We start from the raw sequence: 18,735 nt of genomic DNA, 5'->3' as shown, positions 1-18,735 counted from the left end.
ATTTGATTGTTTTTTGGTTTTAAAATAACCCAGGATGAGATTGTACGTAAGCCATAAAACCATCTGTGCTACTTGAGTAATTTAGTTTACTTGAGTAATCTTGAATATTTTTTGAAATAAACACAATTATTATATGCATTATATTGTGTTTAATGATCATCAATTTGTTTTTAGTTCTTCTGTCTTGCTGAAAAGAAATTACAATGGCATACTGACTGATATCTTACTCTTAAGCTTTCCTTTTATTCTCTCAATTTCAAAGCTGAGCAACAAACATTTCTGGCTTGTGTTTAAGCATTCTAAATGAATGAACCCCACAGAAGGTCATTCACATTATATTATTCCGACAGCCTTTGTATGATGTTTTATAGTACTGGCTCACTTTGCTTTACTGCCTTTTCTCCAGACACTTTCTCTGAATGCTTCTATAAATCTGCTTTTCCTATTACTACTTTTTTTTTCAATGCTGCTCCCACATCTTCAAAGTTAGAATGACTAAACCGCTATTGGGCTATTTACCACTGCTTGTTCTGACGTCATTTCAGTTCATATATTTTTCCCCTGAGGCATTCAATAGCCTTTTTTTTGCTCTCGCTGATGTAGTTTTAAAGTCTGATTCACCAGAGTCTGCGCACAGCTTTAGAAAATGTAATGTAAAGTACTACTGCAACTGCTTTTCACAGTGACTGTCATTTCTTTCCATCCAAAGAATGGTCCTGGAAAATATTCCCCCAATTTTTGCACCTCACAAGTTTAAAATGCTTTCCTTAATTGGTTGATCCAAGTAGACACAAAGTATGCAGCTTTACAACAATCTTTCTATCTTGATATTATTTTCCAAATATTTAATATTTAGCTGGAACTTTCAACGCAACACATTTTAAATTGCAGTCTTGTGAACTGCCATCATCAGCAGCAAAAGGAAAGTGCAAAGAATCTGAATCTATTCACCTGAGCTTCTCAGATGAAAGAGAGACACGTTGAAAGGATCTCAGCCTCCTTTTGGTTTCACTAAAATCTGCAGTGTGTGTTAGTTTTTTTTCTTTGACAGACTGCTGATATTTTTGGCAATAAAAACACACAAGGAGAACAGAACCCTTGGCTGTCTTAAATTTCTGCTGCTGCACGGTTTGTGTGTGTGTATGTCTGAAGGTTTTGAGGATGCAGTCTGTAGACATGCTGCCTCAAATGAACCTCTATGCTGCACGGCTAAATCTCTCATTGTTGGCTTTGTGTGTGCAGGTTTCTTTCTGACTCTGCAGCTACGGATGAGGATAGATTTATTAAGAGGGATGAAGAGTGGCAGACAAAACAACAGAACAGAATAGAAGACAGAAATGGGACAAGAGAAGGAAAGCGTGAGAGAGAGGAAGGGAAAAGTCACAAAATGAGAGAGGATGGTAAAGGATAGAGAGAAATAAAAAAAATGGTAAAGAACAAAATAACAAGAGAGAGAGAGAGAGAGAGAGCGAGAGAGAGAGATGGAAGAGAGCAGGCTTTAGTCAACTGATGACAGTATTGTGAATCGCTGATAGTTTGCATGTATTACACCTGCAGATTTAAATATCAGAAAACGCTGGGTTTTTGGCTAAAATATGCACAACATTAAATCATACTGCTACTGCGATCTTGGTACAGGGTACCTTTTTAAACTGTGGTAATACACATCCTGATTTTCAAGTCACACTGCAACCTTCCACGCCCAATGCAACTGTCTAAGAAAGGCTTACATGATTTTGAACTTGAGGTTACATATTGGTGTAACACCATCATAAACACCAATAATAATTACATTAAAAGTGTATTAAATTAACAGCACAATACTCTTACTAGTAATGATACTACTAATAATAACAAAGTACAATGCCAGTAAAGCAGTGCTATAATAACATTTAGTATGGACCTAGAGGTTGATTTAATGTCTGCAATCTTATATGGTCCTTTTCTCAGGTTTATGCAGATTCTTGATTGGGCGAGATTGGGAGTGGGGAGGTGGGGATTAATGTGGGTAGTCAAAATATCTACATACAGAAACATACATAAAACTAGAAGAACAAGAATGATCACATTCTTACGAAAATGCTTTGTCAAAAGTGAACAACAACAAAAAAAAATCAATATTATCCGGAGTAATATCCATTTTCAATCATACGTTGATGATGAACTTTTTAGGCTAAACTGCAGGTTGTAAATGCTTGAGGAAAACACCTCAGTAAAAATGTGAAGATAAATCATGCCACAATACAGTGAATATCAGAACACAGCAAAGCTAACAAAAACAACTAACAACACTTTGAGCTCCAAAGTACATCAGCATGGGAAGTGCTTTGAGTTCCACAGCACTTCAAATGGGTTGACTCAAAAAAGCAAAGTAAGCGATTGGCAAAAGGCTTTGGCCCTAAAAATGTGATATATTGATTTCTACCGACACCTAGCAGCTGTGTCCAGCGCCTCATCAACAAATTTGTCTTGCTGCTGGTTTTGAAAACTTTCTGTTATGTTTGTTAATTAAACTTTATCTTTTTAAACAACTGCCAATTTATATAATCAGAGTGCATTCAGCCACTGACGGAACATAGCATCAAAAACTGCACATACACACAAAAACTCACTGTTATGTCACTGCAGTAGATCCTAAATTTATATTGACTGCAAGTGAATCCAATACACTCGGAATGTATTCAGACCTCTATGACTTTTCCTCATTTTTATAAATTACAAGCTTACTCTCATATTGGTTAACTTTGCTAAAGCACCCTAGGTAGCCTCAGGTTTTCTCGCATGTGATGCTACGAGCATGGCTTGCCCTGATCTGAGGATCATCTTCTATTCCTCTCTGCAGAGCTGCTAAAGTACTGCGAGTATGGACAGGGAATGTCACTGTGCCGCTTTTTTAAGGCTTCTCCAGAGGTATTTAAACAGGTTCAGGTCCAGGCCCTGGCTGGGCCACGCAAGGACAGCCAAAGACTGCCCTGAAGTCAATCCTACATTCTGTTTCAGGTCACTGTCCTGAAAGATCCCACTGTTGGATCTTTCTTAATCTGAGCTCCTGGTGCTCTTAAGAAGGGTTTCTTCAAGGATTTTCTCTGAACGTCGATCTCTTATTTTTTCGCCCCTTAATCCTGACAAGCTTTCCAGTCCATGCTGCTGAAAATCATTCTTATATCATGACTGTGTCAGATCTGTGCCTCACTGTGGAGATGGAAAAGGCTCGTAACAAATAATTGGTCTTCTAAATTGGACAGAAAATGGAGAAATTTAAGAAATAATGTTATACTGTTTATAGAAGAAAGTTTTTGTTGGTTAAGAAAACATTAGGTAACCATTTTTTTCTGAATGCACAGTGGATGTACAATAAATGTAATTCTTCACTGAGCAGTATGTTTAAAAAAACAAAACCCTTACTACTAAACTTGGAAAGAAGCAGATACTAAAAGGAAAGCACTGGATGTGTGGCTGAGTGAACTTGCTGGTTTTAAGAAACAAAAAAAACTGGCAGCATTAACTTTTCATCAGTAGGTGACTTTCGTCACAGCAGTACAGCGTGACTAAGCATGAAAGACAAATCTGTGTATGCTAGAGAGCGAGTGCGAGAGAGAGAGAAAGAGAGAGAGAGAGAGAGATGTGATGTGAAGGGAGGTGTGTTTATGTGCATGTCTAGACTTGTGTTACGACTACTGTGTTTTTCCTAATAATACTAATCCTTGTCATTTACATTATAATTTGGTCACTGTTTAATAATGCTTGTTTATTCTTCATAACACAGCATATCCAAGTAAAAAGGCAGCATCAGATCATATTTATATATATTTATAATGTAAAACATGCAATCCTAACATTAAAGGTTACATATAGACTAGGTACAACATTATTGGGACACCTGTTTCTTTAGAAATCAGTTGTAATAAAAATAATGCATCTTGCATTTTTTGCATTTTATTTTTGGAGTAACTGCCTTTACTGTCCAGGGAAGGCTCTCTACTAAATTCTGGCACATCCAGAATCAGGATGCTGGATGATTAACTATTCCCAAAAGTACTGGATGGAGAACCATCATTCCAGAGAACACAGTTTCACCGTTCCACAGCTTAATGTTGGGGGGCTTTATATACCTCTAGTCCATACCTGGCTTTAGGTATGTTGCCAATATCTGTTTATCTCCTTCAGAGAGTTTTTATTATATAGCCAGTACTTCTGTCTGTAAACATCAAGCAGCCACTACATCCGTCATGTCCTACTTAAGAAACATCTTAAAGACGCACTGAAAATTTTAAGAGATACAGATTAAAATGCGGCACTGTGATATGAGTAGGGTTGCAATATTCTGGGAATTTTCAAACTTGGGAAATGTACCACGGGAATAAATGGGTAATTATGGAAATTAACAGGACTTAATGGGAATAACATGGGAATATTCTATGCTTAAGGCGAGAAACTAGTTAAGGCAAGAAATATAGGTAGCTAGCCTATGCTAGCCTTGGTAAGCTAACCTCTTGCTAGCCTGCTAGCTAAACTAGTCTGAAATTAAATTGCTCATTAAGCTTTTATGATTTACCAGACTGCCAGCAACTGTGAGATTAAACCTTGCTTTTATAGTTGCTTTAATGTTTCAGTGCTATTACTGTTACAATTGAAGAGCAGCTTTGCTATTCAACTGTTTTGGTATCATATCTAATTATTTTAGACAAACTTATGCTATGTATTTTTTTTTTTACCAACAATATTTAAGTTTCTCAGTTTCTTTAGCTTGGAATATTCTGATTTTATTCCCATTAATTCCAGTTAATTCCCATAATTATCAGTTTATCAGTTTATTCATGTTAATTCCCATAGTACATTTATTTGTATTGTTATGCCTTCATGTCTGATGTTGACAAAAAAAAAAACAATAATAAATTATTCCTTCCTATTAATTCCAATAAATTCCCATAATTTCCCATGAATTCCCGAAATCTCCACGGAAAGTTTGCGTTTTCATGCACTACCCCTAAGCTAAAGTTCCCATGGATAGATACCGGTAATTTACTGAAAATGTATTGGAAATTTTCCACCCCTTTGCAACCCTAGACGTGAGATCTTACATCATGAGTAAAAGACTGGCTGTTCGCCAAAAACAATCAGAACATAATTAGAGCGACACCAGTACCAAGTCAGTGACAAGCAGGGCCAGAGTGATGGATAGAATGTTAGGATGGAAGGAGCAGAGACCATTAGAGGATACGAGATTGTGTGTGTGCTTGTGTGTGTGTACGCGCACGCGTGTGTGAGAGAGGGAGAGAGACAAGAGTTTCAAGTTGCGCCTGCAGGACCCTGACAATACACTGACAGAGATGTGATATTGATTTGAACACACACACACACACACACACACACACACACACACACGAAGGAGGAGAGATACATTCAGCAAGACACATTGTGAGGTTCCGTCAATCTCAGACTAGGACTGTCTCAATATCAGATTTTTCAACCTCAAACGTAAATGAACAGAAGTTACCTGGACTGGAACAGGAGGCAGGTTAAATGAATGCATCTGAACGAGATACCGTGTACAGAAAGCACTCAAAACAGCAGTGCATTAAATGAGTTTATTACTCAAGCACTAAATACTTAAACTAATAATAATGGAAGAGTGAGGGTGTTCATAAACATGTACGAATGAGTGACAGAGAGAGACAGCAAGCAATATAGCACAGCCTTCAGACTGTCTAAAACACACCAAATAAATGCCACTCAGCGTCAAAGCACATTAAGCCTGAGCCTGTGTGCGCGTATGAGTGTGTGCCACAGAAGCCCAGACTGCTCAGTTGTTGTGGTGAGAGAATGATTCAGCAATACAAAAAAGGCCTAGCTGTCCCAAAATAACTACAAGGGCTCATTCAACTGCAAAACAAAAATCTCAATCCTGACCAACACACAGTTTAAAGAAAAGTCCAAGAAGATAAATACTTTTAAACAAGTGAATGACTCTTGGAGCCATTTCTAAATAACTGCAGATTCCAATATGTACATACAAGTTATACGGAGGTAAAGTCACTTTGCCATGCTCAGCTGGGAGGAAACTGGTTCAGAAGGTTAGGGACAACCACCAAGACACAGGCCTTGATACCCTGTCCTGAACTATTATTGATGACTACCAACAAGGTCTGGTAAAGGTGCAACTTGCTAAGGGACATTTAACTAAATATTAGGTGTGGTGTATCATTTTGACTCTGTGTTGATTTTAGATGAACCCCAAAGACTGAATATTTTAGCAGAGCTATTTCTCTTGATTTCACAAAGCTGCTCAACCCATCACTAAAACCTTTACAATACACACATACAAACACACAACATAAGTCATTTGAGTTTCACCAAAAGGCTGTATGTTTATCTCAAATGGTGTTAAAGAGTGTGTGTGAGTGAGCCGTGCGTAAAGTGTGTAGATCAATTTAAAAAAAAAAAAAAAAAAAAAAAAAGAGTATTTGAATGTCTGTGTTTGTTGAGAGTGAAAAAGAGGGAGGCAGTCTGAAAAAGACTCAGAAGCAAAAGAAGCAAGAGAGAGAGTGAGAACAGAAACAAAATACAGAAGAGAAAGGAAAGCAAAATAATTCCAATAATTTCCCATAAAAGTGAAAATGAAGTGAAGATATAAGGAATGCAGAACGACTGTGTGAGTAGAAGTAATAAAGATGGATACAGATTAGAGATAAAGGAAGGCATAGAAGAATAGGACAAATGAATGGGATGAATGGGAGTGCACTCACTGGATGTTTGGCTGATAGCCTGCCGCTCACTGTACTCGTCTGATTCCATGTGGAAGAGATGAATGACTGGTGGGGGAGGGGGTAATATGCAAATATTATAACACCTAATCATTACACAACATTCAGTAATATTACATCTAATTAGGGTCTATACAAAGGCTTTTAAACAGAAGTGAGAAACCTGAGAGAGACTAATAACTATTAAATGCCACCTAGTGTCATTTACCATGATGTTCACCTTTTAATAAATTACAATAAATAAACCAATAAAACTTTATATGGACTTTTGAGGATGATTTAAAGCTGATCAAAGCCAAAATAATCCCATATAATCCATGCCCTAAGTCCTACAAATCTTTCTTAAAAGAGAGTTTGGTGCTTATTTGCTACAATTATTGCCTAGTTGCTATGATTATTTGATTGATATCATTTACGGGAATATTAGTAAGATTAGTAGTGTTTGATTATTATTTCTGGATCACAAATGCCTCTAGAACTCACTACTTATAAATGTCTTGGCCAATGTACTGACACTGGCTTGCACAACCAAATACAGGGGCCATCATCCACTGGCCTACCTTAGTTACGCAGGACAGAATCCCATCCACAAAAGTAGATTTGATCTTGTGAGCCTGTGGGGGAAAACATTACAAGTTTGCATACACACACTGGATGTAGAGACTCAGCAAACACCCAAACAGAGTTTTAGATGCACACTTATACTCACCTGTCTGTATTCCAAAATAATTCTGGGCAAAGGGTGAAGATATTGGAGTTGCAACAGCTATATGAGGAAGACAATTCATTGGAAACCACACCACATTAAAACTGACACAGGTATATAAAATCAAGCACACTAGCCATGCAATCTGCCCTGACAAACAGTAGTGCAGGAATGGGTCGTTCTAAAGTGCTCATTGAATTTCAGTGTTCCAAACTGGCTGGATCTATGTTAATGCCTATGGATTTAGGATAAGATGTCATAAAAGCACCTATACGTGTGTCCCAATACGCTTGTCTGTGTAGTGTACCAGAACATGCCATTATTTCAAGCTTATTATATTTTATTTGTAACACAGAACCAAATCTTTACCAAAAAAAAAAAAAAAAAAAAATTATATATATATATAATATATATGCCTGTATGCCTGCATCAAGTCATCAATAGCAAAAGTGTGTGTACCGCAGCCTCTGAAGTGGACTGTTGTTGTTTGAGCACAGTCCTGGGCAGTTTTTTATTCTCGCAGCGCTCATGCAGGCGCAGCTTCTCAAACAGAATCTGACAACAGGAGAAAGATTGCTTCATTAGAAAACCCAGGTTTTTTACCAAGTCTTTTTGGACATTTACTATTGGTCTATTCGTCATGAAAGATTTACACAATATAAAGGTCAATGGTAAACATAACTAAATGAAGCTTTTGATAAGGCAGTTACAACATATTGCAATATACCCATTACAATATGTAGCAATCTAATTATATTCTGCAGACCTGCCTCACATACACACAAGTACATACTGACCAGGCGAAGCTGTGCACTGCTGGACACTAGAAACTGCTGACCTGCTGCCTGATGGGCCTCCTGTTCCAACTGTTTTATCTTAGCCTGAGATAGAAACAGAGGTTTTTAAAAAAAAAAAAAAAAAAAAAAAGACAGACAGACAGACAGAAAGGGGCAGGTTGTACTGTACTTTTTGAGCAGGTAAAGGCTCAGAGCCATCAATATTAACACTCTAGTTTAACTCCCTGGGGTGGAGTGTTCTCTCAGAACGCTCTTCATCTTCATATCCATATCTTTCTCTCTCACTCTCTCACACACACACACACAGTGCGAGAGAGATTAGGTTATGCGGCTGTGGAGAAGATCCCTGCTACAGAAGACAAATACTCCCTTCTATTTATAACCTACTGAGTGTGTGAGTCTGTCTGTGTGTTCACACCCAGACAGTATGTGTGAGGAAGAGATTAGCAACTGTCTCTTCTTTTATTTAAATCACTGCAAAGACATTACACTGAGAACAGGCACTGACAGATATTCTGTCCTTACACACACACTCTCTCTCGCTCGTTATTACCCCCAGCATCTCTGATGTCTTCTTTAAGGCTTCTTTGTCCACATGGATCCTGTGGCTCTCCATAGCTAAGGAACAGACAATGTCAGCAAGTGAGAGCGAGAGCATAAGAGCAAGAAAAAGAAAGAGAGAGAGGGAGAGACAGAGAGAGAGACAAAGAGAGAGACTTTTAGACTTGAGTTGCCTTCCAGTCAAGTAATTGAATGTACTTGTGTCTCTTAATTTATGAATGGCTTCCGTCATAGATATTTTGATTTTCTATTTATACAATACTGTACAAATGTCCTAACCTAAGGAAACTGCTGTGAATCACATCTGGGCAATATTTGCAATGTATATGTAAAACGAAAGAAAATCAGAAGAAAATCAGAATAAAAGCAAACATTAATGCAGCAAAAAGTAATGAGAATATTTGCATTTCAAGAATCATATGAGCTTGTCGAAACAATATAGGTCTGGTTCCAAAGTTTTCTGGATGTCCCCACCACTGCATGGGTTTGTTCAAACCAATAGCAGCAGGGGTTTAACAGAATATATACACATATCTCCACTGTGGGACTAATAAAGGATTATCTTATCTTATATACATACACATATAAACACATATAAATAAACACACATAGTACTTGCAGAGTTCCACTGAATAAGATTTAGATGTCAAAACATTTCACCTGCTAGTACTGGAATCATCTTCTGTTCCATGCAGAAGTACAGCTGCCAAAGACCCTGGGTCTATGGAAGAAGCAGAGAAACCATGAGTGCGTGCACAAAATTTGTTAAAAGGTATTTCTGGGCCCAAGGCCTCTACCTGCAGCTTGTTCTGGAGTTCCACCATGAGCCTGTGTAGGAGAGACATGCTAGAGATGGCCTGGGTTACCTGAAAAATTCATTGAATTGAAAGGAGAGTAAGAAAGGAATGGGTTCAACTCAGTTAAAATCCTGAGTTTTAAAATAACTGTCTGACCTTCATGAGTACAGGATGTAAAGATGTGTCAATGTCTGTTTTTTTGGTGCACATTGTGGAGGTGTGTGGTTCTGTGTGTGTGTGTGTGTGTGTGTGTGTGTGTGTGTTAACCTTGCTGCCTCTGACTGCAGGATGGGGAAGTGAGAGTGCCTGTGTGAATTCTGATAAATAGTCCAAGTGCAGGCTTGTCAAGTGACAGGTGCTGGGTGTGTGTGTCTAATAGCACATTGTGTAGGTGTAGTGCATATGAGCCTGCATTGACTGCAAACATTTGGGAGCAAACTGACAGAGAGATGGCGCATATGTTCTGTCAAATAAAAAAAAACCTAAGTTCAGTGAAAGAAGCTGTTTTGTTAGATGAAAATGTCCTCTTTTAGGTATGATATTTGCATGCTGCAATCAACCTTGCTGTGGTCCAAATCATTCTTTTTTGTTTTAAATGTCACAGGGAGCTGTTAAAGCAGTCCCTGGGTTAACGGTCACAGGCCCAGGTCTATATATGTGTGATGTGCTCTGACCTTACTGTGCCCAAGTGCAGGTTGTGCAGAGGTGTGTATGGCTGGACATGTGCAGTGCTTGATGAGCAGGTCCTGGAAGCAGCATGCAGAATCAGCAGGGTCCAGTAACCAGGCAGCAATCTGAGGATCCAGCACCTGACAACCAACCACTGCACAGAAGAGCACAGAAATCAGCCTGCTGTAATAATGTTATAGGTACATATATGTTTTTTAAACTTGGCACAAGTGTCTGAATGATGTCCAAGCCCATGGAAAATCTTTGGGTGGGATTTGAAGGCAGCAGTTAAAGCACACAAACTCAAGAATATTAGTGAACTGGAAGCCGTTGCCCTTGAGGAATATAGGCAAAAGGTTTCTCAGGAACGCTGGCAGAAGCTGGTGTCTGGCTATGAAACATGACAGCAAAAGGGAGCCATACTCCCTAGTAGCAGTAAAGATGCTTGTCACAAAAGGGCTAAATAACTTAGACTGGACTAGTCATTAAAAGTGTCTTGCCTTGTTTCCAGCCCAGATCTCTGTTGAAGTGCCTGAGTACTGTCCGGAGCAGGTCTTTAGCTTTATAACAAACTAAACTTTGTTTTCCACACACCATCTGCAACAGTATCTCTCTGTAACACACATGCACACACTTTAATAGGAGAAATTCTATTTAGTCTGCCCTAATACAGTCATCTGAATTATTAGTATTTTTCCCCCCTCACACACATACTTAGTAAATAGATCTTGGTTGTGTTGTGGGTCTTGCTGAGCCCGGACAGGTCTTTGCTCCAGCCTCAGAAAGAGCAGTCTCTCCTCAGTAGCTTCTGTTTGATCCAAACCTAATGACTCCAGACTCTTCTTAAACAGAACCAGAAGTCCACACACAGCGGGTATAGGCTTCTGCACAACAGGATGCAGCACAAGGATGGACAGGATCTAGGCATTAATACATAATACAAGAAATACAGGAAAAGCAGAAGACCTTGAGAACACAGTGGGTCTTATTCAATCGTTCTTGAGAATAAAAAAATATTTGTAAAACTCATTCGCAGTTTTACAAAGAATCTGACAATTACCAATGTTCTAATTTGGGATTTGTTCAATTATGAGGACAATGGGATCAATCATTATAAGAGCAGAGCTGTGTTTAGTTTTGTACTTTTCTTTAAAAACAAATTTAAGAACAGTTTCAAATAGATATTGAGGACCAGTGTCAGGAATATTAAAGTGAAAATCCAAATGTTATGGATTTTAGTGGGGAATAACACGGTTAGGAATGGTGGAGTTGCTTTTCCACTCGGATTTTTAACCTACCTGTTGAGAGTCCAGTTGTGTTTTTCCATCCTGGTATACCATTGTAACCACCAGTGCCCTTGCTCTACCAGCCTCCTCCAACACACATATCTTCTCTTCTTGTGACAGATGGCTGGCATCACAAACTCGTGAGTCAGAAGTCAAGGCAAGGGTGAGTTTGGATGATGCAGAGGTCACATCTCCATTCTCATTTCCCTCTGAAGGTACCGAACTGTTCATCATTGAAGCAGTGTGCTTCTGTCTGGTTAGTTTAGAGATGTCACTGCTTTTTTCTGCGCTGGGTTCTTGTTTCATTTGTTCATTCTGAGTTGTAGGAGTCTGCATTGGTCTCTCTTTCAAATACTGAACAGCTTTCAGGCGGTTCTGGAGCTGCTTTGTGGCCTTGCTCTGTTGTGACTGATGGAAAAGAGGCACTCTAGTACCTGGGGAGGCCGAAGACAATAGAAAGGGGCTGGAGAATTTTGCCATGTTGGCTGTCCGTTTATGGCATGATTTCTGGGATGGAGTGGTTTTGGGATGGCCTGGTGAAGGTTGCGGAGGGTTCCATTTTCCAAGTTTGTTTGCAGTAACAATGGTTTTGGTCACAATCTCCACTCCAGAACTCCTCTTGTCCACCTTTCAGTTGAAGACATTGAATGGCAGAATGAATGAAAGCCTCCGTGAGAGAGACATTAAATTGAACTCAAATACAACAATTTCCATTGAAATACGTGAGCTTTAGACACTCTCAGTGAAAGAAAAGAATGAAATTTCTCCAATAAAGAAAAGAATGAAAAAGAAAAACTGGAACTGGAATCTGAAACTGAGATCTGGAACCACTTACCAACCATCAAGCCACTTTCTTTTGTTAATTATTATAATATAAAAAATAATTATATTATAAGAATAATAGTAGTAATGCCATTACATATGAACCTACTCTAGAGCTCCAGAGTTCAGTGTGTATTACAGAAATCTTACACAATCTGACACATTCTTATTACCATTTTAAAGCTTATTCTCAAAGAAAGAAAGGATATTTGATGAGCTACATCTTGTCAGAACGTATGGCTAACAAGAAATTTGCAGAGCATTTTGTTATTAATAATAAAGCATATAATATTGTTTCTATTTAATGCTAGATTATCATGGCTTGGTTATCATGACATGCACTGAACATGCGAATAAGAAGAATAATGGTCAGATTTGGACCATTTCCTTTATTTACAAGTAATTTGCTCAAGAAGGATCACAACGATAATATGCAGATCTGCTAATCCAGTGGGATCAGGTGAAGTAGAAAAGCAAAATCAGATTTGTGCATTAAAGACTACACAGCCTAACCTTCAACTTTAGTCTCTTAAATATGCATGCTTTACATCTGCATTTTCCATTATTCAGTAGCTTCTATCACACCTTGAGATGACTTCACATAAATGTCCATACTAAGCACTTAAGATCCCACTGCTATACTTCTATTCGTCAGTAGCCCAAGGAAACAAGTTGCAACTATGTTCTCTCTACATCTATAGTTAACTGCATTAAAAACCTCAGTACAAAAGTATGTGGACACCTTATGTGCTTGCTGAACATCTGATTCCAAAACAATAGGAATGAATGCCTCCAGTATCCTAGGAAGGCTTTACATTTGATTTTGGATGTGAAATCTGTCTGCTCGGATTCACTACTATTTAACAAAAAACCCAGTCCCAGTGGATTAGATCTTCTCCATCAAACTTTTAAAAACTTTTTAAAGTTTGCACTATGTAATTGGTCAGGAACCTTCTCCTGGCATCCACCAAACACAGATTTAGCCATCAGATCCCAGGCATTGCATGGCTGGAATTGTTGCTCGTAGATGTTGACACGTCACAATAACAGCACTTACAGGGCAGATCTAGGAGGACATGAATTTGACAAACTGATGGTCATCCTTTTTTATACCTATTCTACTGCTGTTGTTTGTCTATAGAGATTGCATGATGATATGCTTGTTTTAATGCACCTCTTGGTGCATATGGGTGCAAAGGGTGTAGGGTTAACAGCTGAATCCACTAACTACAATTATGTAGTGTTCACATACTTTTGGTCATCTAACTGTTCACTGATTTTGTATAGACAACAGAAGACTCAAAAACAATGCATTTCATTTTTAGGATGTCTTTTCCAACTTGGCAGCAGCATATGATTCAGCACCCAGGGGAGGTGTCCTATCCATCTTTGTACACTGAAGAAACTCTGAAGGATTATACATGCATGTATTCAGGATGCACACACACACACACACACACACACTATGAATAACAGCGGTGCTGAGGACTGCACTACAGCCAATTCAGTGTACACTGAACGCAGAGGTCAATCACTGTAACTTTAACTGCTCCCAGATGAGCCCATTTCTACCTGAGCAGCATTTTTGAATAGCTCTAAAGCTTTCCAAAGAGTTCCAAACATAAACATGGAGTTCACACACACACACACACCCACACCCACACCCACCCACACACACACACACACACACACACACTATAAGAAACTTTTGTTGTCAGCAAATCCTAGCTAAGTGTTTCAGAGCAGTTTAGAGAGGTCAGGAAGATCAAATGATTCAGCTTATTCTGTTCAAAAAGCTAAGTGTATAAATAATATTCAAGGTGAAACCAAGAGCCAGAATTCAGACTAATTAGATTCAGAGGATGTATTAGAATATCGAATACAACCATTGATGTGAGTTATGAAGAATGGACAGACATACCTGACTTAGAAGAGCAAAGGGGGCATTAAGCACAACCATTAAAAGCACATTAAGTGTGACCTAATGAAACAGATGATATTAAATGTATGGCACCGACTAGCTCACCTAATAAGAAAAAGAAAATTAAATATAGGTTGGAGGGATCCACAATTGAAGGCTGCACCTTAATAATGAAGGAGGGCTGTGGATAATATTTTAGAAGGCTTTTGGCTCCTAAGCTAAGGAATGCTTCTAAAAGCCCTTCACATCCACTAATCACTGTCTGGCGTAAAAGCACAGTCTAAAACCTTTATTCTCAGACCATCTTGGTCTCATTTATATTTTCCTCCTTGCACATCTCATATGATAATCAGATTTGTGCAGTCTCTTTCAGATGGCAGATGCTGTACTTTGAAATCCACTCTGTCAGAAGCTACTGTTAGAGCCCATGATGGCATTTTTGAATTGCTGTAGACTGGCATCTTGCAGTCTGCTTTTGGGCTGAAGTAGCTAGGGTGGTCTGATCTGGCCATGCTGGTAGTTGTTTTTAAACGATCGCCACCTGTAAACTATATTGCAGACAGTGGAATGGCTGATTATTAATCTTCTTTAAACCTCTTGAGACACACCTGCATCTACAACTTTCTTTCTGAATGCCTTAGAGAATCTTAGATAATAACCATGGAAATTACAATTACTTTACCAATCAAGACCAAACCAAACTAAATATCTGAGGTTTAAATAAGACAGGCTCCTCCAAAATCCTCTTTAACCATTGTTTCATCTCCATTTACCTGTGGGAAGTCCTTGTGACTGGGATGCGCTTCTGTGATCATAGGAGCTGAACTGCGCACTTGCTCAATACTGAGCTCAGCTTCGATAGGAATATTTCTGGCATCTGTCTGATGTTTGGAAAAGTCTACACACACAGACAGACAGACACACACACACACACACACACACACACACACATATACATACATACAGCCATGTGAAAAAGTTAGGACACCCAATAAAATCCTGTGCCTTTTTAACATATTTAAACATACGGGCATAAAACATTCATTTGAACAATATTGGGAGATGGAGGTAATATAACTAAACCAGTAGGACTGAAGAAATGTCTTTTAAAAATCACTTGTAAAATGAAATGACTAAAATAGCAATTTTCTTGTAAGGAAAGGTTAGGACACCTTATGTACATACATGCATGAGCAAGAATTCATCCCATTGCCCATGATGGAAAATAGATTTTCACAGCTGCGGACAGCAGAGTTGCTCTTTGTCCTTGCTGAATTAACAGCTCCCCTGGCCCACATTACTCTAGCACATACTGCCCAGCATTGACAGCACAATGACTGAGATATACGGAATGAGGAAACAGATGAAGGTTTATAGAACTCCATAGAAGAACTTCATCTCTCTACCATCCCTGTTTTCTGTATTTGTCTAAAGAAAACTGCATTTAGAAATTACTCCACAACAAATCTTAATATAGAATTTCTGGTTTATACACAGACTATACACAAAACATTTCCCCCCAAATAAGACTTAAGCCTGGTCCTAAACTTCAGTCTATTCCAGGAAACTGGCCCTTTGACTACTTTGAAACATGAATTTTAGCAAAAGGCCAGAACTTACATTTTGAACTTAAGGCTGAACCTATAATTTGCTGCATCTTCAAGATTGTTTGCAAGACAGAAAATGTTCAACTGGTTTCATTAAACGAAAAACTGACTGCATATGGCATCAAAAAATGCTTGGTTAAACATTTAAGTCGAGTTTAATATCTAACATTTCTCAAAGTAATTCACAGAAAAAATAAATAGTTAAGACTCAGCATCTTCGACAAGGCTGTATTTTTCAACCACAATGCAAAAACGCTTTATTGCAGAATAATGCAGCACTGCTCTAATGCACCTGATTCAAGGTGAAGGACTTGAAAACAAGTTGAATCAGGAAGGGAAAAAGCTAAACTGTGCAATGCAGAGGTCCCCATGGACTGCCCTGGAGAACCATTAAAGCATTTACGAGCAGCTGAACAGTAGCCTCTTTACTCAGACACTACAACACCAACACTAAAGTGTCTGAGCTCCCCCTACTGACCGGTTTTAGCAATCCTCTTACCAATTATGTGACAGGAGGTTTCCCTTTCCTCAGGTTTTGTCTCTTCTACTTCTTTATCCATATCTACTGATCCATCTTCTTTGAGCATTGTGTTCTGGTCAGACCCACTGGATTTAGGTAAAGCAGGAGGCACACACAGGATGCTTTCCATTTTTTGGATAGGTAATTGCAAACTGTTCTCTCTTGGAAGACACAATTCATTCATAGTCTGATCAGGACTAGCAGAGGCAGTCAAGTCAAAATCAATCTTCAGAGGTTCTCTATTCGACCTCTCTGGGATGTCTTTCAAATGACTGTGGTGCAGTCGTGGTTCTAAACTATTTTCTTTTTGTCCATTTGCACACACTAGACCTTCATCACAGCATTCTTCGTCTAGGTCCTCAGACCAATATACACTGAACTGAACCTTCTCAGTCATCCCTACATTGTGTAGCTGATCCCAATCTCTTTCAGCTGACTCAGTTTTTCCTTTACAGCACCAAACCGCCATCTTATCAGAACCTCCATCTCCATTTTGCTCTGCAGCAGCCCTCTTTTGCCTATAGTTTTCTTCTTTAAAGTCCTTGAAGCAGCTCACTACAGGCATCTGCAGATGACCAAAGCTCCATTGCGTCCATGGGGGAGTGTGAGTCACTCTTGTTACTTCAGACGCTTCCTCAGTGGGGTACATCTTTCTCTTTCTATTGGAGATTTCTCCCTGTTTCTCTGGTGACACTATATGTGATACAGCATGTGGCTTTCCCCAATCAGCAAAAGCTGCCCTGAGGAACGGTTCTTCTCCTTGTGAATCTCTCTCTGGAACACTGTTCCCGGTCACTGTTCCCTTATAATCAGCAGTCAATTCAAAAAGACTGATAGAATCTCCATAATCACTTAACCCCCAATTTGGTTTTTCTGTTCCCTGTTGCTTAAGTGTATTAACTTTAGAGTGGAATTGTAGAATGTCAGGCTGATTTGGGAGCTGAATCTCAGGAGACTGGTTAAAACACTGCCCCTTTTTCTTTTCATGAAACCTGCAGGGAGAAAGACTGATGATGAACTGTCCATTTTACATATTTAAGTAAATATTTTTTGTATCTTTCTACATCCTACTAACTCTCACACTAATTTCCTCATAAATTCATGCATCTGCATAAGAGGTAGTGATTATCTCTTGAAAAGAAAAAAAACAAAAAAAAACTGCTGGGCACCTATACTCACAGGTTCCACTGTGGCTTAGTGTAGTAGGTGGGCTTCTCTGAAGGGGTTATCTGGGAAGACCTAACTGCTCTCTCCATCTGAGTGCTAGAGCTATGATGCACAACAAGCAGATGCAAATGCACTTTTCAACTGTATTTCCAAGCAGCTAAAGTAGTTGAAAGTAACTAATTTCCTCAAACAATTTCATATGTTCAAAAACTTACATATTAGTCTGCGTACGTGGTTCTGAAGATTTGTTGCTGCTGTCTTGATTCTGGGACAGCCCGAGCTCTCCACTAAAGGGATCCACTGTTCATTTAAAAAAAAAAAAGAAATGCAATACTTTTCTGTAGCTTAATACTCTACACTGGTGGCCAACAACACTCCAAATCTACACATCTGATCCAGCTAATCAAAGACTTTTAAAGGTAAAAAGGAGATGGATCTGGTGGAGAAGGTTTAAGCACTAGCCAACATCTGCAGGACAGTAGGGAGGGATGGAGACTGCTGTTTTAAACTCTAACAGTTAGGGCTGATTTTCCAGAAAGGAATTACGTTCTTCTTAGATTAAATACTACTTTCAATGGAGAATCTGTTCAAAATAACCTGTAGACCAAAATCAGCCCTTTAGAGCTTCAACATATTCAACAAATAACCAAGACTTTCACGAGCATCTGGACATGAGAGCCACATGTGTAGAATCTAAACTTTCTAAAAGTGCCCTTGCCAGGCCAGTGTGTCCTGTGGCTGTCCCTAACTCACTGTGTCTGGATCTGGGTATTCTGCCTGCGTACTGTGCCCTCAACGCAGCCATGACAGTCTGTGCAGCCACAGACAGAGGGCCTGCAGTTAGTGTGCTGCAAGGGTAACTGTCCATCTCATCTGCACTGCTCCTCGCTTCTCTCACAGCCTGTCCTACAAAACACACAGATATTGTAGTGCTTGATTAACTAGATAGGACAACTATGTTTTCTAATAGACATCTTAATTGTAATGCAGTCAAAACTCAAAACAATTTTGTGTTTTGCAGCACAGACAAATTCTCTTGCCACATAAGTCACATGCATAAAGCTCCACTTGGCTGGTTGTCCTGGGCACAGAATACACAGGTCAAATGAAACAATACA

The 18,735-nt window shown here is 39.0% G+C and overlaps 1 protein-coding gene across 1 annotated transcript in view; it reads right to left on the bottom strand.

Annotated features, from left to right (window-relative positions):
• The window catches only part of poln (polymerase (DNA directed) nu), a 68,097-nt gene extending 49,612 nt beyond the window's left edge, over nucleotides 1-18,485 (bottom strand). Inside the window, exons 1-13 of the mRNA XM_072688050.1 lie at nucleotides 18,371-18,485; nucleotides 11,593-12,014; nucleotides 11,009-11,178; nucleotides 10,795-10,907; nucleotides 10,300-10,448; nucleotides 9,626-9,694; nucleotides 9,489-9,549; nucleotides 8,821-8,885; nucleotides 8,268-8,351; nucleotides 7,930-8,025; nucleotides 7,474-7,530; nucleotides 7,325-7,378; nucleotides 6,747-6,812 (exon numbers count right to left, since the gene is read on the bottom strand). Of these exons, the coding sequence (XP_072544151.1) occupies nucleotides 6,747-6,812; nucleotides 7,325-7,378; nucleotides 7,474-7,530; nucleotides 7,930-8,025; nucleotides 8,268-8,351; nucleotides 8,821-8,885; nucleotides 9,489-9,549; nucleotides 9,626-9,694; nucleotides 10,300-10,448; nucleotides 10,795-10,907; nucleotides 11,009-11,178; nucleotides 11,593-12,014; nucleotides 18,371-18,485 (1,521 nt within the window). The remainder of the gene's footprint in view (nucleotides 1-6,746; nucleotides 6,813-7,324; nucleotides 7,379-7,473; nucleotides 7,531-7,929; nucleotides 8,026-8,267; nucleotides 8,352-8,820; nucleotides 8,886-9,488; nucleotides 9,550-9,625; nucleotides 9,695-10,299; nucleotides 10,449-10,794; nucleotides 10,908-11,008; nucleotides 11,179-11,592; nucleotides 12,015-18,370) is intronic.
• Nucleotides 18,486-18,735: the final 250 nt, after the last annotated feature.

Source organism: Salminus brasiliensis, chromosome 9, assembly GCF_030463535.1.
Source record: "Salminus brasiliensis chromosome 9, fSalBra1.hap2, whole genome shotgun sequence".
Classification (NCBI taxonomy): Eukaryota; Metazoa; Chordata; class Actinopteri; order Characiformes; family Bryconidae; genus Salminus; species Salminus brasiliensis.
Note: the sequence above shows the minus strand (reverse complement) of the source record. Positions and strands in the feature narration are given on the sequence as shown.